This window comes from Mauremys mutica, chromosome 2 (genome assembly GCF_020497125.1).
Source record: "Mauremys mutica isolate MM-2020 ecotype Southern chromosome 2, ASM2049712v1, whole genome shotgun sequence".
Classification (NCBI taxonomy): domain Eukaryota; kingdom Metazoa; phylum Chordata; order Testudines; family Geoemydidae; genus Mauremys; species Mauremys mutica.
The window spans coordinates 214,149,516-214,174,106 of record NC_059073.1 but is presented as its reverse complement, the minus strand read 5'-3'; the positions used below and the strand labels follow the sequence as shown (position 1 = coordinate 214,174,106).

Below are 24,591 nucleotides of genomic sequence, written 5' to 3'. Positions count from 1 at the left end.
CAAGTTTCCTGGGATGCCCATTTGAATTGATCTGCCATCAGCCATGCAGAGGGCCAAATTTATCCCTGTTGTGGCCCAGTATATTTTAATTGTCCATGCTGCATCAGCAGGAAACTTTAAAACTGGGTGATGACTTCTATGTGAACTCTGTGCTTTATTGACTACACTAGGCTGTCAGTGAAGAATGCGAGAAAGTAAAAGAGCAGCTTGAGGAGCAGAAACGACAGCTGTGTGCTGCGGAGGAAGAGATTGCAGAGCTTCACGTAGGTGCTTAATCTGATTATAATAAAGAAATGTGCTAAAGTATTTGCATCAATAGCCACTTGTGTTAGAATTTACAAGGCAGGGGATCTGTCTGGCAGCTGGCTGGGAGCCTGAGAATGCACGTGAACAAATAATAGACATGCAGGTCAAAATTCTCAAACTAGGGGGAGATTTTCAAAGGCACAAATAGCAGTTAAATACTGAGGTTCTCCCCCCCCCGAAACAGCTGACTTTTACTTAGGTGCCTAAATACAGATATAGGGGTGTACCCAAGTCTGAAAATGTTATCTCTAAAGTTTAGATATACAAGGTGCTTTTTCACTTCCTTTCATATTTAACTCTGTTTTAATGAAGAAGCCATAAATTTGACATTTTCCCCCTCATGAATAATTTAGTTTCTTTTAAACTTTTTGTTTTCCTATTGAAGCACTTATTTCAGACTGTGAAATAGTTTTAAACACTGATGTGGTTTATTCTTTCATCGTTGTGTTTGGGACTTTATTCTTTGATAAAGAGACAAAAGCCACTCAAAGCCCTTCTGCTGTGACTAATAAGAATTACTGGCATGGTTTAATACTTTACAATTGATCCCTTATTCAATGTGACATAAGTAATCAATCCCCAGTACACAACTAATTAGTGTCTGATTATTCAATAGTAATGTTTTAATTAATGGTTGGACTTCTTAAACTCCCCTATCAAAGCACTGTTTGAGTGACATAGTAACTAAGTTACAGTTGATACAGTGATGTTTTGGTACGTTAAATAGAAATATTTTATTATTTTGCTAGGCTGTAAACACAGATCTGTCTAGCAAACTGGAGCATGCAACAGAGCAATTGACTGAATATGAATCCACCAGGTTAAAAAAAGACGAGGAGGTGATGTCGCTGAAAAAACACTTGGAGAGGTTAGCACTTTGGTTATTTCACTGTACTGTTTGTAAGAAGCCAAGCAGGAGATAAGTCACCATTGTGTGTACACCATACTCTTGTGTACAGTATATGAGGCAGGGGAGAGAATACATAAATATTGAGTAGGAAGCGTTGAGTGGCCTTTCAGATAGAAAACATGGAAATTACACAGAATACAGCTTCCCTTTGTTCACTTATCTGATGTTCTTTAGTCATCACATTTCTTGTTTCCTTTGTGAAACTATTCTACGTGCTGCTAGGCTTTGTAGCATGGGTTAGGTGCAGCATTCAAAGTACAGCAATGTTGACTGCTGTTTAAAAGAGAACTGGAACATTTGCACTGCATTTTACACGGAGGGTGTGTTTTATTTTTGCCCCTGTGGTGTCTCAAGAGTAAAGTAAGAATTGCTGATGAAAGGAACACACTCTGCAGCTCTTGCTCAGGCAGATCTCCTATTGAGTTCAATGGGCATTTTGCGTGAGTAAGGACTTGGTGACAAATACTAGCACTAAATGACTTTGCAGCACAGAGCTGGCAAGACCAAGCCAGCCTGGCCTGATTCCAGGGCTGTGGATCTCTGCTTGGATCAAGAATAAGGGGAATCCTTTTAGGGATGGCTGCATAACACCTACATGGCCATCAAACTCTGCCCCATGCCTTGAGGCAGGAATCTGTGACTGTCTCATTGGGCTCTGTGACTGCAGCTCTGGGAGGGCAGGTCCCCCTGGTTATCAGTCAGCTACATGAGTCCAGAGGATAGTCAGTTACGGAATGGAGTTGTCAGCTGGAAAGTGCACAGTGTCCATCAGGGCAGTTCTCGCCATGGAGACTGCAGGTAGGGGTGGGAGGACACAGTACTCCCCAGGATGCTTCACACCCCAAAAAAAAGTACAGATGTTGGGCCATATGCTCAGCTGGTATCAATCACTGTTGTTCCATTGGGGCACTAGAAACAGCAAGTCTCAGAGCCGGGATCTGCAGTCTCGGGCTCGCGCTACGGCACTAAAAATAGTCGTGTAGATGTTTGGGGGTTGGACTGGAGCTTGGGCTCTGAAGCCTGGGGAGCGGGGTGGGTTTCAGAGCCCAAGTCCATATGTCTACATGGCCATTCTGAGAGCTGTAGTGTGAGCCCCATAAACCCGAGTCTGTAGACTGGGGCTCTGAGATGTGCTGCCGTGGGTTTCTGCTTGCTCTGTAGATGTGCCCTCAGAGACCTCATTTACATGGAGATTCTGCCCCTCAGCAACTTGATGAGCTCTGGTCATGGAGCAGATCTTCATTGGGCCTGACCTTGTGCAGAGCTGTTACCTGGAAGTAAGGAGCTAATGCTTATCTTGCTCCCATGTAAAAGAGAGTTGGGATATGGGCCTGAATGAGGACTTCAGAATCGGGGCCCTTAATTCCTTTTTCAGATTTCTGTTTGTACCCACTCTAGTTTCTTACAACTAAGTGTGCACTAGTTTCTTCTTTATGGGCCAGATGCTCATCTGGTGTCAACTGAAGTAGCTCCATGTATAAATCAATGTCCACTGATTTAAAAACTGAGTGTCTGATCCAGTGAGTTCATCCCTTGTGCCAACTGGGAGTCTATTGATTAAGCTAAGTTGACTGTAGTCTGTCAAGTTTACCATTGAGACTGTGAGTAATTCTCCAGTTTTAAGTTGCTCTACTGACTGAAATTAATACACCAGAAATCAAATCAAACCTCATTAAGTCTTTCACTCTGTCCACTTGAAATCAGAGGCAAATTTGTCTGGATGAGACTCTCAAGTGAAGTCACATTAGCAGAGCTTGTCAGAATTTCTTGTATTCAGTGGTAAAGGGTTTTTAGCTCCTTTGTAAATTTTTTTGTTTTGTGGTACTGCAAATTAATAGCTTACTTAGTAGACCTTTCGTGAACATGTAAACCACTGATATGTTTGTGCTCTGGATTGTCCTCTGTGCCCAGTCTGCTGGGGTTATGGGTCTTTACAGACTCACCCAGAGAGCCTTGGCTCTTAGCTTAAGCTGTAGCAGTTCATGCTATCTGATTCAATCCCTGGTGTGCAGCCAAGAGGGCAGCCATCACAAACACAACTATCAGAGGGGTAGCCGTGTTAGTCTGGTTCTGTAGAAGCAGCAAAGAATCCTGTGGCACCTTATAGACTAACAGACGTTTTGCAGCATGAGCTTTCGTGGGTGAATACCCACTTCTTCAGATGCAAGACCCACTTCTTCACTTGCATCTGAAGAAGTGGGTATTCACCCACGAAAGCTCATGCTGCAAAACGTCTGTTAGTCTATAAAACACAACTATGAAAAGGGAGCAGGAAATAGGACCCTCATCCCCAGAAGTTACTGATTGTCAAAGGTGCCCACAGGTAATGTATCTATGCACAGCTTCAAAAGTGTCAAAAAACTAAAGCACGTTGTTCTATACAATATTGTGTTCACATTGAGAAAGACTTCACTAAAACTACAGATTTCGTCAAGATAAATGGCTGAAGGGACTTCTTTAAGAACAATTAATTTGCATTTAAACAGGACCCAAAAGGAAGTTGACAAAGCGAATGAGCAAGTCAAAGAGTATGGTGACAAACTCAACAAGGTGACTGCAGACAGAGACAGCAATGATCAGAAGTTGTTGGCCGAGCTAGACGATCTAACTAGAACAAAGCAATTCCTTGAAGAACGCTTGATTGAACTTCTCAGGTTGGTATTTAAAAAATAATTAATAGGTTCTATTGTGGAGGATTTTAAATGGTGCTGTGTGGAGGGATTAATCTTTTATTCCTGAACAGAAATAAATGTAATGGCCAAATTCTGTGACACAACATTGGCAGTGAGATTCAATGGTTAGGGCACATTATGAGAAGTAAAATAGACAAAATGTGATCTAGCTCTTTCTCTGCTTGTATCTGTTTTGCAAAGTCCATGTCATTCTATATATAGCATATGTTCTTCCCCCTCCCTCGCCAAAAATATTTCAGTATGTTTGTCTAGCAAATATTTAACTCCAGTATCCATCACTTACAGAGAGCACCTTGCAGTCTGCCCTGGATAAGAGACTGGGCTGGGACCAAATTGTTATTCAGAGAACAATGCTGACTGGTGCATTGTGGGGAAACGGAGGGTTAAAAATATGAGAGAGGCTCCATCCATTGCTCACCCATGCCCCCCATGTCCCATTCACTTGCATGAGTGCAGGAGTAACAGCTCAGCAGCAACTGCCATCCCACCTACATTCTGATCCATAATGTGGGTAGCCCACACAGGGAAGCAAGGAGTCATCTCACCTCCTTAATCCTCTGTCCTGGCCCATAGCCTGGCCCACGATTGAGCCCAGTGTGCTCAGCCTTTAAATAGCAAACTCAACAGGCAGATGCTCAGCTGGTTTAAATTGGTGCAGATTCATTGAAGTTAATGGGTGCTGACAAGTGTCACAACGGGAGCTGCTGGATGCATCTCTTTTGGAAATCTAGCCCTTATTTAACTACTAAAGGAAAGCTTAGCAGCTTTGAAAATCTGACCCCAAGTGGCTTGCCCAAGGTCACACATGTGATCTGGTGCAGAGCTGTAAACTGAACCCAGCTCTCCTGAGTCCCAAGTCCTGTGTCTTAACTACAGACCGGCCTTGCTTTTGAAGGAAGACTCCTGTAGGCTCTCTATGTCTATCAGAACAATTCTGGACTAAACAAGACAAATACAGATTGTGGTTTATGTTAAAAAATGGAGGGTTTTGTCTGTCAGCAAGCCAAGTGCTGCAGACATAACTTGCAGACATGCAGCTACTTCAGTTAATGGTGTTAAATTGCCATTACAAAACACAAACCATGTATTAAATAGCAACCAAGTACTAACTGTGGTTTCTCACTTCTGGTCTGTGTATTCTTGTCTTCATGCAAAAGCTTGTGCATGCTGCAGAAACCTCTCCACCTTTACTAGATGAAGAGTGAAAACCCAATGCAGCTTTAGACATTAACTGTTCATCAGAGGATCCTTCTACAAAGAAGTTCCTTTAACTGTGTCATTCCTTTCCTGAGCCACTCTATCTACCTGAATCTGGTAGCTAATACTGGAGTTCTTGCCTCCTTTTAATCTGAGAAACCTATAGCAGATATTTCTCTTCCAAATATTGTCACAACTTTCAAAAGTTTATTAGCTCATAGTACACAGCCAGGGCATTAGCACATTCTTCTGATCAGGACTCACAGAAGCTTTTGGTATTGTTCAATCAGACAAGAGAATGTGGGTTTTCTTATTAATGTCTGTTTTCTTGGCCTTTCCAAGGAGTTATGATCTCAGCTGACATCTGTTTTTAAAGTGCAAGAAGACATAAACCTGTGAAGTCACTGAAAAAAAATGAAGTCCTTTCTTTATTACCTTTCCTGCATCTGATGGTGTTGGTGACTAACAATACAGTAGGGTCAAGATAGGTAGCATTTCTTTCTCACTTCTTGATTCTTTCCAGAGGTCAGATTCACAGGTGATGCATAATGAAGACTCCCTTATGCTAATTTAGAATCCCCTTGATCTCATTACAGCTATGTACAGGTGTGTTAGAGAGTCTAAATTGGTGTAACTTATATACTGAGGAGCCGGAAGAAGATGTAATTGAGAATAAAGTTTGGCTCACATACTTAGCCCTTGATATCACTTAACATTTTCAAAGAGTGTCTAACCATTAACTAATTGATCCTCATACACTCTGTGAGGTATTTAAGTATTTCCATATTTATTCTACAGATTGGTAAACTGAGAAACAGATGTTAAATGACATGACCAAGACCTCAGAGCAAGTTAGTGCCAGAGCTGAGACTATAACTCCTAGTCCTTCTCTTTGGCAAATATATAGTGCAGCCTCCCTTGTAAATAGGGAGTAAGATTCTGCTTTTATGCCCAGCTGCAAAAAGTTGAGCTAAGACATCAGGTAGTGATGGGTGTTGTGAGATGGTTAGCGCTGTGTTGTTAGCCTTTGTGGTTTGAGGTTTCACTTGACAGTTTACCTCAAATGCTGCAAAACTTTTTTTGCTGTTGATGCACCTCCACGTCGGCCTAAATTCCACCCGATTGTACCCTTTGAGGGTGGACTAATGTGAGAGGGAATCTCAACCACATCCTTTCAAAGGATGACAGAACACTTCAAGTAAAATGCACCCCACCCCCCCAACCTGATCCCCAGGTGGAATTCTGGGTGGGTCAGCTACAGGGCAGCTCGCCTCACTCTCCCACAGAGCAAACCATGGCTTACAGCTACAGTCTGATCCAAATGTGCTTCTGGGATATCTTTGATAGAACTCGCTGCAGTAAGGAGAATAATGTGCCTTCAACTGAAGCCTTTTAGGAGTTGCTCACTGAGTGCAACTTAAAATTAAGTGCACACATAAGTGCTTTCCTGAACTGGGGCCATGGTACTGATCCAGTGTGGCAATTCTTATATTCTGAGGTTCTGTCTGCAAAGGCCAATCACACCTTTCGGTGGTGTATATACATTTGTAAATCATGGTGTAACTTAGTTAAAAGTGCAGGGAGTGGGCTATTTCAGATTTGTGTACTTACGAGTTAAATAACAGTACTTTACGGTATAGAGTTTTCTTCCAGGGGCAGAGTTGAGATTAGTTAAAAACAAACAGTGATGTTTCTAAAATGTATTGCTCTTCTTTACACGTGTCTCCATAGGGATAAGGATGCCCTTTGGCAGAAATCAGATGCTCTGGAATTTCAGCAGAAGCTCTGTGCAGAGCAAAGATGGCTTGGTGACACGGAAGTAAATCATTGCCTGAGCTGTCAGCGAGAGTTTACTTGGATGATGCGCCGACACCACTGCAGGTCAGTTTCTTGACCTATAACACGTTATTAAAAACGTGGAAATAAATATGATAGGTTCCATGTAAAATATCTAGTGTTTCAATATTTTACACTGTTCCCAGACATACATTGTTATAATATGTATATTATATGCTGTCTGCACTTGGTATATATGCTTTTAAAAATTGTTCAGTACAATGGTACTATTATTATTTTATTACAGTACTGACCCAATCAGGATTGATGCCACATTGAATTAGGTTCTGTACAGACATAACTTTCACTACTAAAAGATATGTTGAGAAACAATGACTCTAAATAGCAAGATTTGATTTTGATGTGGCCTGTTCAAAAAATCTGACAGTTGATTGAATTACTTGCTGCAAATTTTAACCCTTTTCTATTTGTGAATTAATAGTTACATGTTTGTGATTTCTCCAGATATATTCACAAAGTTTGGATGAACAAATTTCAGGCAGTGGGGTGGCATGTGACTGCTCACTCTTTATTCATGATGTGTGATTAGTCACTTAATAAATGACATTTTAAAGTTGTGAATACCGTGTGGTCATTAATCGGTAGCTAATAACTTACTTCTAGTATGATTTTTCAGATGAAGAATGTTTTCTACTAATATTTGTGAAATTTGCAAACATTTTCACCAATACCCAGTGGTTGTCTGAATACTTACGAAAAACAGCTAGTATTAAAACCTAATGAATAGAAGCAAAGTGAACTGGGGTCTTTTAATCAACACTGTTAACAAATCAATTTAAAAACTATTTGATTCTTATAATGACCAAATATCCTTGTGTAGCTCTCTTTCTGACTCACAGAAATCAATATTTTATATTGCTGCTTCTTCCTTTTTTTGGAGGCTGTGCAGCTTATGCAGTGAAAGATTTAGGTTAGGGATGGTTTGAGTGAATATTGATACGTGGCCTGTTTTTACTCCCATTAAAATCAATGGGTGTTTTGCCATTGACTTCAATAGGAACAAGATCAGGCCCATCGAAAATCACTAAATTTGTGTTCTTTACTTGTTGTCTTGTTTGTAAAATTGTATTTTTAATTGTTTTTACCCTCTGGAAACTTCTGTTCCTGTGTAATTTACTTGTATTGAGACTATAAAGGAAAAATATGCCCCGCTGAACATTCACGATCCAGTAAGTCTATCTGAACTTTAAAAGACAGAATTGTCTGGGTTGTGATTTTTGCCATGTAACCTACAAAAAACTTCATGCTTTCCCAGGGTACATGACCTTCATGACCAAAACCCCAAGCACTGTCAATGCTCACCTTACCTACTTCTATTTTTAAGCCATAGGTGTAACATTCTCATACCTTTGCATTTGTTCTTTTTAATTTCTAGACTGTGCGGTCGCATTTTCTGCTATTACTGCTGTAACAACTACATGATGACCAAACACAGTGGCAAGAAGGAGCGATGCTGTAGAGCTTGCTTCAATAGACCTAGGGTGATCGTGGATTACACGGATGACTCTGGATCCCGTGCGAGCCAAGAAGAACCATCAGCTCTACTAAATTCAGCAGTGTCTCCGACCCAGGAAGGTACAGGTTAGTTCTTTTCATGTGCAAATGTGAGATAAATGAGATTATTGGGCTTCCTGCCCAGGGCTTATGTGGTCAGATCTTGCTCAATTTACACTCTGTGCAACCCCAGTGAGGTTAATGGGGTGTAAGTCCAGGCGGAACTTGTCCCAGAGTAGTGGTGGAGCTTGTTAGTATATCTTAATATTGATAGATTGATACAAATACCCATTTATATTTTAATGCAAGTGAGTCACCCTGGAGAGTCCCTCTAGCACTTGCAGTATGTGAAGACTACTGTGTAGGCAGAATAATAGTCCGGACACATAAGCTCTGTTTAAAAAATAAAAACACTGATGCTGCCTGTTACGTTATTACTGCGTTTCTTTTGATGTACTTTTATGGCACAGTTACAAATGAAACCTCCAAACCACCAGATGATGCAGTGTTTGATATAATCACAGATGAGGAACTGTGCCAAGTGCAGGAATCTGACTCTATCCATAACGAAAGTCAAGCTGAAGTAGAGTCTCTGGACCAGAGTGACACAGATCTGTGAGTAAAACACTGTTTAATTTAAAACTGGAGCCTCATTTTACGTTTTTCCTGTCCATAAAAAGAAAACAGACACTCTCAGTCATATTGAACTTCATTTTAGATTAAGAGAACAATACAGGGGAAAACCCATAGCAAAGTCCAATGTTTCTCTTATGACAAGCTTTATTGAACTGAACATAAAATGGCTGCCTGTCCTTGCAGACAGCACGGTCTGTAGAGTTATAAAGATACAATACCCAGAAAACAAAGGAACAACAGTTATATAGCTAAATCCCCCACACCTTTTTTTTCCCCCAAGAGAAAGTGGAAGGACGCACATCATAGTGTAGATTTCAGTCACATGTTCCGTCTACTCCCGCATAAATCAGCAGTAGAGAGGAATTGATAGATTGTCTCTTATAATTTGTAAGCTTAATGTTGCATTAATATATTTTATGCCTATTTCTATATTAATTAAAAGTTTCATTTTGTTTCAGTCATTTGAATATTAAGAACAATATCCAAAGTAAAATATATTTTACCCCAAAAATAAATGTATACAATGGTACAGGCTGTATGTTTGCTAATATTTCTTCCTGACAAAATTTTGAAGTTTAATTTTTATTTTTATATATTTCAAAAGAAAAAAAATGTTTATTACTGTAACCCTCTACCCACATGTTGTTCCTTAGTATCAGGGAAGAAGAATTGTAGTGACAAATGTTCTCAATGCCAGGGTAAAAGCAGCCCCAAAGTAACAAGTCTGTAGTTCAAAAAACAGAGCTAGATTGTTTTGCCACCTATTGTATGATTAGTCCCTGTGTAAACCACACTTCCTTACTATGTGTGTCTAAGGTAGACTAGACATACTTACTTATCTGGAACAAAATATGTTTAAATTCTGGCTTTTGTTTCTCAGCTAGTATACTATGCTACACCTCTACCTCGCTATAACACAACCCGATATAACACGGGTTTGCATTTAGCGCAGTAGCAGTGGGGCTCCGGCGGTGCTTTAAATGGTCCGGGGCTCCGGCTGCTGCGGGGAGCCCAGAGCCCTTTAAATCAATGCTGGAGCCTCGCTGCCGCTACCCCGGGGCTGTGGCAGTGGAGCTTGCTGGTTATTTAAAAGGCCCGGGGCTGTGGCTGCTGCGCAGAGCTCAGGGCCCTTTAAATCACTGCTGGAGCCCTTCTGCCGCTACCCCAGGGCTGCGGTACCAGGGCTTGCCGGCGATTTAAAGGGCCTGGGGCTCTGGCTGCTGTGGGGAGCCCCGGGCCCTTTAAATCACCGCTGGAGCCCTGCCGCCCCTACCCCAGGGCTGTGGCAGCGGGGCTCCACCGGCAATTTAAAGGGCCTGGGGCACCCCACAGCAGCTGGAGCCTGGAGCTCTTTAAATCACTGCCAGAGCCCTGCCGCTCCTACCCGATATAATGGGGTTTCAGCTATAATGTGGTAGGGATTTTTTGGCTCCCTATGACCGTGTTATAGCGGGGTAGAGGTGTATTTTGCTAATATACTATGCTATTTAATTACCCACCACCATAGCATCTGTGTGCCTGCAATGTCTCAAAGGACCTTGAAGCATTTACAGATATGCGTGAATTAAGCCTTGCAACTCACCTGTATGTTGGCATTGTCATCGTTTTACAGATGGGAAAAGTGAGGTGATGCAAGTTTTCCCAAAGTCATATGTTGACCTTCATCATGATTCAGCAAAATTGGATTGTAAGACATCTTGAATTAGGAACCCAGGAGCTTTCACTCCTGTTGGCTGAGGAGGGCCAGCGATGCAAAATATGAGCCCTTGGGAACACAACAGTGAGAAAGAGCACGTGAGCTATGAGGTTAGGACTGGGCTCGCTGGTCATCTTGCTGTCAGCCTCTTGCTGAGGAAGCCACCAAAACTGTAAGACCATTATTGAAGGCATCTGGATGTATCATTAGAATTCTGCATTACCCTGTGGCAGTGTTGTTATTCTATTCCCATCGTTCACAGTCTATAGATAAGAAAACTGGAAAATAGTCTTCTACTTTATCGCTTTCCATAGGCTAGTCAGAACCATTTATGCACTGCCCTTGATTCTTTAGTATCATGATCTTAAAGGGCCGCAGGGTGGCTTAGGGCTATTTCAGTCTCTCCTCTCTCTGTTTACTCTAGCCCCTTACCTCTGCTTAGTCACCCCTTATGAGGTCAACAGACAAGGATGGTAGATATCCCCTCCTACATATAACTGGGATAGAGAGGGAGACAGAGATCTCCCCTTTGTCCCCTTCCTTCATGTGAGTATTGAGAAAGAGCCTGGCTGATGGACCTTCTTCCAGTGTAAACCAGCAGAAAACAAGCTGAACTTCAACCTGCTTTTAGCACAGATCAGCACACTGAGGTATTTATAGACCACATGATCCCATGTGAAATTTGAGGTTCTCCTACAAACTGGAGGTCCTTCTTGACCATGGGTTCTGTAGGTACCCAGGACTAGCTCTAATTATATCAGGGATCGGCAACCTTTCAGAAGTGGTGTTCCGAGTCTTCATTTATTCACTCTAATTTAAAGTTTTGTGTGCCAGTAACACATTTTAACATTTTTAGAAGGTCTCTTTCTATAGGTCTATAATATATAACTAAACTATTGTTGTATGTAAAGTAAATAAAGTTTTTGAAATGTTTAAGAAGCTGCATTTAAATTAAATTAAACTAAAATGCAGAGCCCCCTGGACCGGTGGCCAGGACCCAGGCAGTGTGAGTGCCACTGAAAATCAGCTCACTTGCCGCCTTCGGCATGCGTGCCATAGGTTGCCTACCCCTGGATCTACTGATCAGCTCCACCTATGTATTGCATGCAACTATGGGTACTAAATGTTAGTCAGATATAATGCATTTTGCTATCTGTGGGTCATATGTGAATTTTTAAATTATTCTGTGGTTTTGTGCTCTGAAAAGATATTAGAACATGAACAGGCAGCACTGCCTTTTACAGCGCTAGAGATTTCAGAGCTACCTCTGTGGTGAGTCAGATACGTGCACCAGAAATATAGGTGTCACAGTCAGGCCTTTGCAGCACAGCTCAGCAAACATAAACCCACAGAGCAATAAATTTTGAGGCAGGGAAGACCAAATTTTTAGCTGTTGTAAATCTGTACCGCTTCATTGATTTCAGTAGAGCTGTGTTGATTTATACCAGCTGGGAATCTGGCCCAACCTGTTTATCAGCAGACTATCAGATAGGAAAGAGCAGAAATAATATACTAAAGATTTTCATTTTTAACCACTAACAACATTTTATATCACTGGGGTAACCATAAAAAAGAACTGTGACAAGGAGGTCAAACATTAATGACATTTCAAAATGGATTGAAACTATAGGTAGTGAAATACTGTCCCATACAGTGTCTTGGAAATGTACATATATTGCATACACTGTCTCATTATGCTGAGATTCTGTTGCAGTCCCCTAAAATAATTAGTTCTGATATCACCTAGATATTATTTTATCTTCATTTAAAAACTCTGTTCCTCAAATGCATAAAGATGAACAATCCCCATTTATTTTTTATTTATTATTTGTTTAGCGGCAACTTTTGTTATTTGTTTCACACTGGGCTGTACAATACAAAGAATAAAGACAGTTCCTGCTCAGCAGAGTTTATACCTTTAGTTAACTGGCTTGTAGAAGCAGGTGTGGACTTTCCGCAAATATTTGATCCAGAACTGAGCTCAGCCTAAAATGGACCACAAAATCTTATGTCGCGATACAAGCATTTCTTTGTGGAGGGTCCACACTAGCCTTTAGCTCCCTAGTCTTTATGGGCAATCAGTTATCTTGGAGTTAAAACCCTAGTGTTGGCAAACCCTAAGTGTTTGCAAGGTCCTAAAAGATGAGCACACTATTTCACCCAAAGAAAACAAAGGCCAGATTCATCCCTAGTGAAACTCCATTGAAATCAATGGAGTTAGCACCAATCCACCTCAGGGCTGGATTCAGTTCTAAGGTATTTAGTTTAAAATAGAAAGACAAATAAGGGCCTGATTCTCCACTTCATTACACAGTGTTATACTGGTGTGACGTCACTTTCCTCTGGGGAATCACAGTGATGTAAAACCAGTGTAACAGTGGAAAATCAGACCCTCAGTATTTTACTGGCCTGATGGGTATATGCCTCTTCTGTAGTGCTGTATGGGACCTGATAGAGTTGGGCAGCGTTGCAAGTAGCTTTAGAAATGAATTTTCACGCTGGAAATACCAAAGCCTATAGATGAGAAATAATTTGCTCAACCAGTAGTTTTATGTGTTTCCTTTTCTATTATGCAAGATGTCTGTACTTGAGTGACAGTTTTCTCCTGTACAATGAATGGATGCCTGAAAATCTCCCTTATCATGTGAAAGACAGCTATTCAGGTCTCAATCCTAACTGCAGACAGACCCTTGCAGAGTCAGGGGAGTTCTGCAGAGGGCAGGGGTCCACTCACATGCATCTTGTTGCAGAATCAGGCCCTTAGATTGTAATCATTCTCAGGCAGGGCCTGTCTTTTAATTATATGTATGCATAGTGCCTAGAGCAGTGGGGCTTGATCTCTGAACAGGGTCTTTAGGTGTCACTGCAAAACAAATACATTAGTATCATGATCATGATGATGAATTATGTGCTAAGTATCACTAGAATTCATCCTGCAGCAAAGGAAATCCCCACATGGACAGGCAGAATGTTAAGGACTGTTTTTATTTGTCTTCATGTTTGGGTTTTTGGTCCAATAGTCACATCCAAATAAATACAATATTGGGTCAGAATCATGCCCTAGTTTCCTGCTAGAAACAGTTCACACCATCTGTCCTAGGCATCCTCTGCAGACAACGCTGTGTGCAAACCAGGCTAGATTTTAAAGCTGACTTACTCCAACAGAGCACCTTAGGGAGGGGGAAGATGGTGATACTGCCACAGCCTACTCTGAGTGTGAATCCCCCCGGTGTAACTGCCCTGCTCAGTGCTGGACATGCAAGTTGTGCCCAGAGAGGCGAATCTAGCCTGTTGCCTCTTGCAGCAGTATAGAGCAAGAATTGTGGCTTACTTGTTTTTGTCTGCCCCTCTTTATTTTCTCTGCCTGCCTACCTGCTTTCTATTTGTTTTCCACTCTCCCTCATAGTCACATTGATCCTGCCTCCTCAGGTCTTTCCTTGAAATGATGTGTAACGATTGTCAGTGTCATTTCATAATACTGAGAGTCCTCCTTTCTCACTGTGCCTGTTGGTTCAGGTCACATTCAGCACCTACTACTAATGGTGCTTGGTAATGATTTCCAGAATTATTTCAAAGGATAAACCACCTGTTGTGCCATCACAGCCTGATGCAAACAGGATTCAACTTCCTAGTTGTAATTAGGAATGAGGACCACTCTCTCGGTGTCATATTCTGCTCTCGTGAATCTGGAGTAACTCTATTGAAATCTTAAGTGAGAAATCATCATAAGTTTAATATTCTGTCTGCCCCTAGCCAGCTCAGGTTTTGTTCATTGGTGTTTTCTTTTTGTTTATTTGTTTTTCTTTGTTTTCTTTTCTAACTTTTAAATGTTTTGATATGTGACAGTTTGTAGAGTGTGTCTACAGTGAAGGCTGGGCTGGAGTTCAGCACTATATCCGAGTCAACTGGGTACACATCTTGTGTTAATTATGATTTTCCCTTTAGTGGTAGATATCATATATATGGAATAAGTAAAGTATTGCATGGATAGGATCAGGTAGGGTTAGGTGATGTAGTGGTTAAAAACGTTCTGTCACCATCTCACATTGGTAGCATCTGGGAAACTACACCACTGCAAAAAATTGCTTATGAATTTTCATAGTGCAATCAAAGGCATAGTGCAATCAAAGGCATGAATTAATTGTAATTCAATTAAAAAGGACAGCAGACGACTTCACTGCTGACAGAACTGTAGTCACGCTTTTGAAAGGCCTGATTTTGCTCTTGTATGAATCAGGAATTAAATCAATGTAAAGCTGGGATAAGTGGGAACAGAGTAAGGCCCTGTATCTTCAGGTATTGTTTTGTTTGAGAAAACATTATAAGCTATTAATAATAAGATAAACTGTTGACTGTTCTGTTTAGGAAGTGTGTAGCCAAGTAAAAATTAGTCAGGGATTATATATTTTTAAGCACTCCAGGCATATGTTATAATTTAACAATTTGTTGTGCATCTTTATTCATGGTTTTATTTTTCTACTTTAAACATTTTCTTTTTGTATAGAAAAGTTGTTGGTAGAGCTGAAGAAGTAAATAACAAACATCCTGTAAAAGCGGCTGAGAAACTGACTGTGAAACATAGAAACCTGTTTTTGTTAGTTAACACCTTCTTGACACTGGCATTTGTGGTTAAGACAGCGATCATTGTAAAGCCATGTCTACCCTACCATTATAACTTTTTTTTAACCAATTCATGACATTTTTTCCTCACCTGATTACAACCATGACTGACTTGTGCCCGCACAGCTGCTTTATTCAAAACACAACCATATATCAGCACCCTCCACACTCCCTAGCTTAGTTTGTATTGCTGTTTTCTCACCGCAGTCTGGTAAAGTCTGAGCAGCTATCTCATAGGGAACAGAACGCCTTAGGTACATGCACAAAGTAGGGCATCGGTAGCATGGTAGGGAAGTGCATTCTGGGATGCACAGAGAGTTAGGAGGAAGGACCGGATGTTTATATGGATCACAAGACTGTCTAGAGTTACAACAGTTAATGCTAAAAGAGTACTGGAAGGGTTTAAAACTTCATGCTTCAGGATGTATATTAGGAGGAGACCTTCATGGGGACAGATTATCCCACATCTGCCTACTGTAGGGTTTATTGGGCCTTCCTCTGGAACCCTGCCGCTGTTGGAGACAGGATACTCAACTAAATGGATCATGGGTCTGATCCAGTCTGTGGAGTCCAATATTTTTATGTAGGAAGTGGGACCAGCCAAACTGGCTACACCAGCTCTGTTATGGGGTGATATGTATTGTTGTGTGTGACAGAATCAGGTGTTTTATGCTTTGAGTTTTTTTTGTTAGAGAGACTTGATATTTGAAGACAGATTAATTTTGTGCTGTGACCACAGAAATCTCACTCTGCCTTTGAAGGCAGACAGGGACTCGGAGGGATCAAAGAAAGGGAAAACACAGACAAAAAGAAAAAAAGAATCACATGAAACTACAATGGGAAGATTGAGCATTTAAACAAATTACATTTTAATATAAAAAGTCAGGTTAAAAGTCACAACAAACTACAACTTTTCTCTTAGCCTCTTTAAAATAAAGCTCTTAAATGTCTTTTCTGCTTACAAACATCCCTCCTGGGAGACTAACTGTCCAGAGGGCTAATACATTAGCTTTCCATCGCTGCAACCCTGAGTTCAAACCCAGCCTTAGATCACACATGAAAGAGTTTGATGATCTCATCCTTAAACCTTTATGTATGCCCATCATAAAACTACTGCAGAGTTTCACCCAGTTACCAGTCTTTGCTCAGGAATAGCAGGAGTGCTACAATGTCAGGACTGAGATGCATGGGAAGCTTACATGTAGCCTACTTGTACTATATCAGTCTAATGTGGCTGTTACATAAGCCCTTTCATGACTGTGAGTACATTTTAAAATTAACAAAGCTGTGACCCTCTATGCAGTTTTTATAATGGATACATGCTTGTTGCTTCTACATTGGGTGAGGCGGTACAAGTTTTCGAGCCCTCCTCTTCAGTGGTTTGCCATTGCTTCACGATACCTTGGCGCTTAACACATGTGATGTTCTTAATGATTTTCTGGAAGTTCTTCCTGAACTTCACCCCAATAAAGAAATACAGAACGGGGTTGAGACAGCCATGGAGATAAGCAATTGCTTCTGTTATGACCACCGCAGAGTCGAAATTGTAGTCCAGGTTGAATTCCACATGTATATTGCGTATGAGTATCAGTAAATTGTAGGGTAACTGAGTAAGAATGAACACCACTACTATGGAAAATATGATTTTTAAGGATTTGTGCTTTTGGAAACTCCTGGCATGAAGTAAAGTTTTGATAATTATTGAGTAGCAGATAATCATGGTTAGCATGGGGATAAAGAATCCAAGGGTCATTTGGATTACTTTAAAAGCCAGTTCTATGAGATGTGAAGGGTATACTGCATGACAGACTGACTTATCATAGTTCGATTGTGTACTGTATTTAAATTGTGGTATTGCAAATACTAGTGAAACCACCCAAACTAAAATGCAGATGACTTTCCCCCAAACCATTCTTTTGGCTTGACGCATGTGGGCTTTTGTGGCTTGGGCAATAGCAATAAACCTGTCAATAGTTATACAAGTGAGGGTTAACATTGAAGTGTACAGATTCAAAGTGTACAGGCCCCGTATAATTTTACACATTAAGGAGCCAAAAATCCATTCGTGAGCAGCAGAATATGCCCAGAATGGCAAGGTGGAAAGGAAAAGCAAGTCTGCTGTAGCCAAGCTCACTAAAAATACATCTGTCAGTGTCTTCAGTTTCTCACAGAAAATGTATATGATAAGGACCAAAGAATTCCCTATCAGCCCAAAGGCAAAAGCTAATGCATACATACAGGGCAGAAAGATTTTGCTGGCCTTGAGAAAATGTTCATTCTCATTGTAATCGTTGCACGTGAGGTTAAGGTCTGGGTAATAACATTCTGGAAGCTCCATGTAGTCTTCTTTTTAAAGGCTATCTGTAATCACACACATCCAAAATTATTTTCTCAACAAGTAAAACAATTATTATGTCATATCTAGAGGACGGGCACAATGTTATTAAGCTGTTAGCTAAAAGCAGAGAAAGAATTGTTGTGGTGAAAACCAACATATATTTATTTGTCTGACAGAAATCACATTATCTTTGTGGCGTGGTATAATCTGAACACTGTTTGCTCCCGACAGAACAGCTGTTGAACCTGCATGTCCTGAAAGTAGATGCATCATTTTTAGCACAGATTTACACTGACTGGGACTGAGAGGTTTAATATTTCAAATGCCTCAAATTTCAGAATAGTTTGGATCAAGACTTTGGTGTAGGCCCTTCTCTAAAATTAGGGCTTGAGTCCTACTGAGTTTGATGATATACTTCAGCACAAGAATGTCAACCCCTGTTAGAAAGTGTCACTCGGATCCCCCTTCCTCTCCAACACTGATTGTGACAGTGGACTGTACCTTCTTGAATTCAGGGAAAGAAAACCCCTTTCATCTACCATTTGAGCTTTGATGGGGGACATCTCTTCCTTATCCTGATTTTAATGTATAGTTTTTAACCATATCCACTGTTTTCACATAAATGGCCACTTGTCCATCAAATCCCAGCCACACCCATCCTATAAGTATCACTAGAGCCCTGCAAATCCACGGATATTTGCTTTATATCCATGGGTATCTGCATCCGCAGATGCGGCTATCCGCAGATGATTTTTGTGGTTGGTGGGTCAGATGTGGATACAATATTGTATCTGCGCAGGGCTCTGGTTATCACTTCTTCCAGAGCTGGCTGGATTGTGAGCTCCACAAGGCAGGCAGCCTGTCTTGCTATGTGTGTGGACATGGCATGCTGTGGCCACAACCAGGACACAAATAATAACAACAAATAAATCCCAACAGATTCCCAAATAAACTCTGCTGCTATTTTTCATGGGATGATATTATTAATTTGCGAATATTCAGATGTTTGCAAATTCTGACAGTTTAAGAGGTTTTAACATGAATATTTTTTTCACCCCAGAACTGCATTATTCATTATTTGCCATTTGTTTTCCCCCTGCTCAAAAGTTTTAGGCGTCCACTTAGACAGCAGAAACAATAGTGTCTATTTTTGGTGACCCATCACACACCACAAACAGTAGAACTATTCACAAAGTGAGATCCTACTCCACATGACTAAGAATAGAATAATCTGGCCCCCACTGAGAGTAATATTCAGTGTGAATTTAGCTCTCTTCTCTGTTCATGAAACATTTGTGACTGATTTTCTGCAAACGTATTCATTATTCACACTAGAACGTTTTGGCCAAACAATTTGCAGCCTATGGTGTTTGTAAACAGTTCAGGTCAATTATTCCTGCCATGTGATTGGTCACTTGACACTGTTTCTTCTTCCTGAGTGGATGACTAAAACTTTTTCGAGTCAATTGTAAAGCCATTGTCAGATGCCCTCTTGAAACTCAAATGGCAGATTTCAGTGAGAATACTCATGCAGCAAAGTATTTCTAAATATAAGTTAACATAAGATTAGCAGAATTCAACCTGGAATGATTTGATCTTCTGGATTGGTTCAACAGCATCTATTATTTAAATAATAACACATAAAGCATATGATTAACTGGTGCTACCTATAAGCTTTGAATGTGTGTTGAGGCCAGAAAGCAAAGTCAAAAAGGCCTTCGGCCATCAGAGAAGTGTGACGAATCCTTGTGTGACTTCTTGAAGAGTTATTGGCTTTTTATACAATGGTTTCTGTTATCCTTTCAAATCATGCATTTTTTAAATTTAATAATAACCCCCCTCATAAAAGAGTTGTTACATATCCAGATATATTGGGACAAGGGGGAGGGGGATGATAATCAGCAAAATAAAATCATGGCCAACAAAACCATGACAAATATATATTGAAACAAACTGATAAGCCTTATTTTACGTACTATTTCAGGCACAATTGGTGTTCCGGTTGATGTTTCAATACCCTCTCAGGGAAGAAAGGTTTTTTTTCCAGTGAGCTGAAGCAAAATAATGTATACATATTCAATGATATAATGTGACAACATAACATATTGTAGGTAGCCACATTAAAAATATTACAGTACCCTAATGTAGCTAAGGAAAGTGTCTCATTTGAAAGATATTTTTCAACTGAACTGTCTCTGCTTTTGAAGGCTCAGAGCATCATTTTTAAGTTAAAGAATTTCATTCTATACATGCCACAAGATAGAATGTTGATCCTCTTTATAGCCTAAAAATATTTAATGTCTAAAAACTCATTTCTGCCACTAAGCTGTGTTTTTCTAATTTCTGATGACTTTGTGTTTTTTGGATAGGATAGTCAAAAGCGCTCAGCACTGGCCCAGTTCTGCTCCCATCTAAGTCAATGGGAGTTTTACTAGTGATTTCAGAGGAAGAAGAGTTGCACCAAATTTTGAAACACACACACACATATATATGAATGTGTGTTTCAAAATCTGGTCTTAATATAATAAAAATATGAATTAGGGCATAATTTCTCATATACCCTTGGCAGATCTTGGCTCAAATTATTCTTGCTTCCCTCCATGTGCTGGATCCCCATTGACATCTGTAATCTGCACATGTAGAGAGAACAGAATATTGGAGAAGAGATTTTAAGAAGATCTGAGAATTGCATTTGGCCTTTAGAAGGACCATAAGTTCATTCATTTCCTAGTTAGTTAGTTTTACTGAGGAGTTTGAGTCATGATTCTTCATATAAATTGGATAATTAACATAATCAATCAGATAAGAAAGGATTAACTGAGGTCATCAATGGTGACCTTTAAATAACTTTTTAAAAATTGGTGATTTTGACTTTTGTAATGTTGAAAGAAGATCCGAAAGTTTCCCTCCCCCCCCCACCACCCCTTTTCTGGTTCTTGTTCTCTGAAAGAAAGAAAAAAGACTCTTTTCTTCTTATTTTTACCCAGAGAGAACCCAAAATGACTCTGGCAACCACAAAAAAGAGCACACATGCCTGAGAATATGCTGATCTGACAAAACCAAACATTCACCTTGAGGCTGAGATCAAGCATGGAAAATTTCAGGCCCAAATCACTTTTTCCGAGGAACTTATGAGCTACTGAAAAAGGAAGGTGAAAAAAAGAAACCCACTTCGTAATCTTAACTAATGTGTTTCCCACCTGCTGGTGATGTAATATTAAGTCATTAAAGGTGGATGTTTTAAAAGTTAATACTTCATTATCATTACAGAAGAGAACAATTCCTGAAATATTTCAAAATATTTCCAACCTATTCTGTTAAAAAAGTGATAGAAGTATATATAAACCATGAAGATTAGCTGTTATTGAAATGAAAAATACTGGGCCAGATCCTCGACTGGTATAAATTGGTGTAGCTCCTCTGAAGTCAGAAAAGCTATCATGTTTAATACCAACTGAGGATCTGGCCCATTCAACCCACTAAAACACAAATATTGGAACTGCTACCTTTCATCAGACCATCGATCCAGCTGTACCAATTAAAAAAAAAAAAAAAGAATTGTGATCCTGGCAGTAACCATCCCGGCAAGTGTAACCTCTATTCTTAGTGAGATAATGAAAGAAATATTAAGGGGGCAGTGGGGAGTTATTGAAAATCTTGAGGATAATGGAACTGTCCAGGAGCACTGTAGGTTTATAAATGAATGCGATTGTTTTTTGGGACAGATTTACAGAAGTACTGCATGAAGCAGATGTGATATATTTGGATTTTAAAAGTCTGGAAGCTTACTTAAAATTTGAATTCAAATTGGCTTGGGTAGGAACAAACGATGTGGACTGAAAGTGATTGAAATACTGTAAGCTTTAAGTAGTGATGAATGGCAGTGTAGTCCTTGGGGAGCAATGGAGGGATCTGGTACATATTAATGAAATGGAAAAGGGAGGAAAAAATGCAGGGCCAGATCATATCACTCTGTTATGTGCATGGAATAGACCTTCTGTGCATGGATCTCACCTCTCCTGTCAAGAAAACAGGGTAAGTCATCTCTACCATCTGAAGATCCATGAATGGGAAAGTCTAATAGATCTTTTTGATCTCTAACTTCTATTTTTCTATCCTGCCTCAGCAAAAGAAGTGGGGTGGAGGGAATCATAATACACCTGGCCAGTTGCTCAGTTCCTCCCTAGCAGGGATCCAGGAACAATAACACCGTCCAGCTATTTAAATAGTTCTTACCCTGAAACAGAAAATGCTCAATGATTTTTCTGGTCAGGAATACTCTGAGCTCAGTTGACCCTTTGGCATATAGGGGTGTAATTTTCACCCACTGATACCAGTGATGAATTAGCTGTATCCTTAAAGTATATACCCCCTGTGATCTGACCCCCATCCCTGTGATTCTAGGGCAGGGCAGCGTTAAACTGAGGAGTGAATCACTGCATTGGCATATTTTCTTGGTGCCTTGGCCGCACAGTCTGGTTGGTCATTCCCATCCACTTCCTGGGATGTGCTGATCACTACAGGGTTCCCAGCAGAGTGAGGCTAAATTGTGCCTCATTCAGCATGAAAAAAAACCCAACAAAACAAACAAACAAAAAATCCACCACCTGTTATGTGATAGGTTTAAATACATATTTCTAATAAACATGATTATTTGCCCCCATTATAAAGACCAAAATGACTCAACAGGCTATTTCTAGTACCCTGTTATTTCTGTGGCTTTAAAATCTGTCTCTCAAGCACAGTCTTTCCTACCAGGGGCTTTTGAGATCTGAGCTATTACTGTGGTCATTATGATCAGATGAAGGTGAAATTATTTTACATCCTTCTTTTGTTTCTAAGCAAGCCCTAGCTGAAAAAGATAGATTGTTTAGAAAGATGTTATTAAAAACACCTCCATCAAACTTCTGTATCCAAAAAAAATTTGTTTGATTCAAAGTGTTATTTAAAAAAACAACATTAGAATATATTTAAAAGGGATAACAAAGTTGAAATATTTTACACAGGTTTGAAAGAACCTACCTGTTCTGATAGAATTCCCATTTTAGACGTAGGGGATGCCTCCAGAAGTAATAGAATCTTTCAAACCAGTGGGTTTTTAAGAAATGTAAGATGGTCTGTATTTTGTTCTACCCTCCGTATATGTTCCTCTTCCAGTTTGAAGTAAGAGAAAATAGTCACTTACTGGAAGACGGTGTATGGTGGTGGAGAGTGTTGTCACCTACGTTTCAAAGGAAGTCTGAAGACGGCAGGGACTCTACATATTTATCGTTTTATCCGTCTGTGATGTTTCCTGTTGGTGTTCTGGGTTTTTTTGTGTTGGGTTTTTTTTTAACACCAAAAATAGCAGTTTATGACATTCTTGTTGAAATTACATCTTTATCTCCAAGTAGATCTTTCTCAGGTAAACGATACGGCCTAAAGTTGACTATACAGTACATCTAAAAAGACATGGTGAAAATATCTGACTGTCCAAATCACAAATGCAAGTTCCACTGAAGATCAGGGATTCTTGCATATTGAATTTTTTTTTTAATCATTTGCAGGACAGTTTCTCCCATTTCTTCCAGTTACCAGTTTCCACCATCTGTACATAGTTCATGGCAGTTAATCATGAGTACGCAATATTCCAAATTTCATCTGTGTTGGTTAGTCTTGCTTGGACATGCAGATCACATAGGAGTGTTCTTGTTCTTCAGTTGGAACATTTAGTTACCATGTTGATGTACACTACAACTGGTTAAAAAATGTTTTCCAATTTTTCATCAAAAATCAGCTGGGGAAGGAGAGGGGAAGACACAGAATTTTCAATTAAATATTCTGTGATAATTTCATCCCATTTTTTGACCATTTCTAATGGGCACTATAGAAAATGCTACAATAGTGTTATGAGTCTTTGATCCTGAAACAGTCACAGACCTTGTTAGTCAATGGATATGCCAAGCCCTCCTTCAGGCCCAGTGGAAGGAACCATTAAGCCTCTTTTATGTAATAAAGACAGCTGAAAACAATGGAAGAGCTGCCCAACGCATGTGGCAGGACAGCAATAAGCCATGTGGGCTAAGGAGTTTCCCTAATTGTAAAGACAGGAACTAGAAGTTTGAGTTTGCAGTCTTTCTTGGAGAAGGCTGAGAGAATCAGATATGAGAAGGACTCTGAGAGGAAGCAGATCAGTGGAGCCTCTTGGGGCACATTCAGGGCCAGTGTAAACCACTAGGCGAACTAGGCAGCCGCCCAGGGCACCAAGATTTGGGGGCACCAAAAAGTGGTGCCTAAAATTTTTTTACACTATTGCTCAGTCTCCAGCTCTTGGGCCACACCAGCAGCCTCTTCACCTCGGAGTCTCCCCCACTTGCCCAGGGGCCACTCCTCCTCTCAGGCTCCCCGGCCATGGCCGCCCGAGAGGAGGAGATGCAAGGAGCTGGGCTCGGCTGGGGCCCACACCTGCCGGCCGAGAGCAGCAGGAACCGGGTGCCGCTCAGGGGGAGCCGGGTGGCCCGAGCCTACGGCAGCAACAGCCTCCGGAGCAGCAGGGGCAGGCGGGGAGCGTAGCCCGGCATGGAGCAGGAGAGGCCGCGCTGCTGCTGCTGCTGTTTCCCAGCCCTGCCGCGCGGCGCAGGAGAAGGACAGCTGTAGGCGGGAAACAGCAGCAGCAGTGCGGCCTCTCCTACCTATGGTGGACAATGCTCCCTGCCTGCCCCTGCTGCTCCGGAGGCTGCTGCCACCCTGGGCTCGAGCCACCCGCCTGCCCCCAAGCGGCGCCTGGTTCCTGCTGCTCTCGGCCAGCAGGTGCGGGGCCCCAGCCAAGCCCGGCCCCTTGCGTCTCCTCCGCGGTGGCGCCCCC

General features: G+C 40.9%; 2 protein-coding genes across 9 annotated transcripts in view; one reads left to right on the top strand and one right to left on the bottom strand.

The window, feature by feature from the left end:
* The window catches only part of FYCO1 (FYVE and coiled-coil domain autophagy adaptor 1), an 81,266-nt gene that overhangs the window by 28,017 nt on the left and 28,658 nt on the right, over positions 1-24,591 (top strand). For 3 of the 5 annotated variants that reach the window (XM_045007322.1, XM_045007321.1, XM_045007325.1), the window contains exons 9-14: positions 171-263; positions 1,056-1,174; positions 3,703-3,870; positions 6,838-6,987; positions 8,339-8,544; positions 8,928-9,072. In XM_045007322.1, the coding sequence (XP_044863257.1) occupies positions 171-263; positions 1,056-1,174; positions 3,703-3,870; positions 6,838-6,987; positions 8,339-8,544; positions 8,928-9,072 (881 nt within the window). The remainder of the gene's footprint in view (positions 1-170; positions 264-1,055; positions 1,175-3,702; positions 3,871-6,837; positions 6,988-8,338; positions 8,545-8,927; positions 9,073-24,591) is intronic. The other 2 variants (XM_045007324.1, XM_045007323.1) reach the window with 2 other exon arrangements.
* CXCR6 (C-X-C motif chemokine receptor 6) lies at positions 16,255-23,015 on the bottom strand. 4 transcript variants are annotated; one of them, XM_045007326.1, is made up of 3 exons: positions 22,933-23,015; positions 19,724-19,798; positions 16,255-17,770 (listed from the first exon to the last, which is right to left on the bottom strand). In XM_045007326.1, exon 3 carries the CDS (start codon positions 17,745-17,747, stop codon positions 16,716-16,718), a length of 1,032 nt encoding a protein of 343 aa, XP_044863261.1. In that variant the 5' UTR covers positions 17,748-17,770; positions 19,724-19,798; positions 22,933-23,015; the 3' UTR covers positions 16,255-16,715. The 4 variants fall into 4 exon arrangements, with proteins under 4 accessions (XP_044863261.1, XP_044863262.1, XP_044863263.1 ...); XM_045007327.1 differs by lacking the exon at positions 22,933-23,015 and adding an exon at positions 22,770-22,896; XM_045007328.1 differs by lacking the exon at positions 19,724-19,798 and having other exon boundaries at positions 22,933-22,968.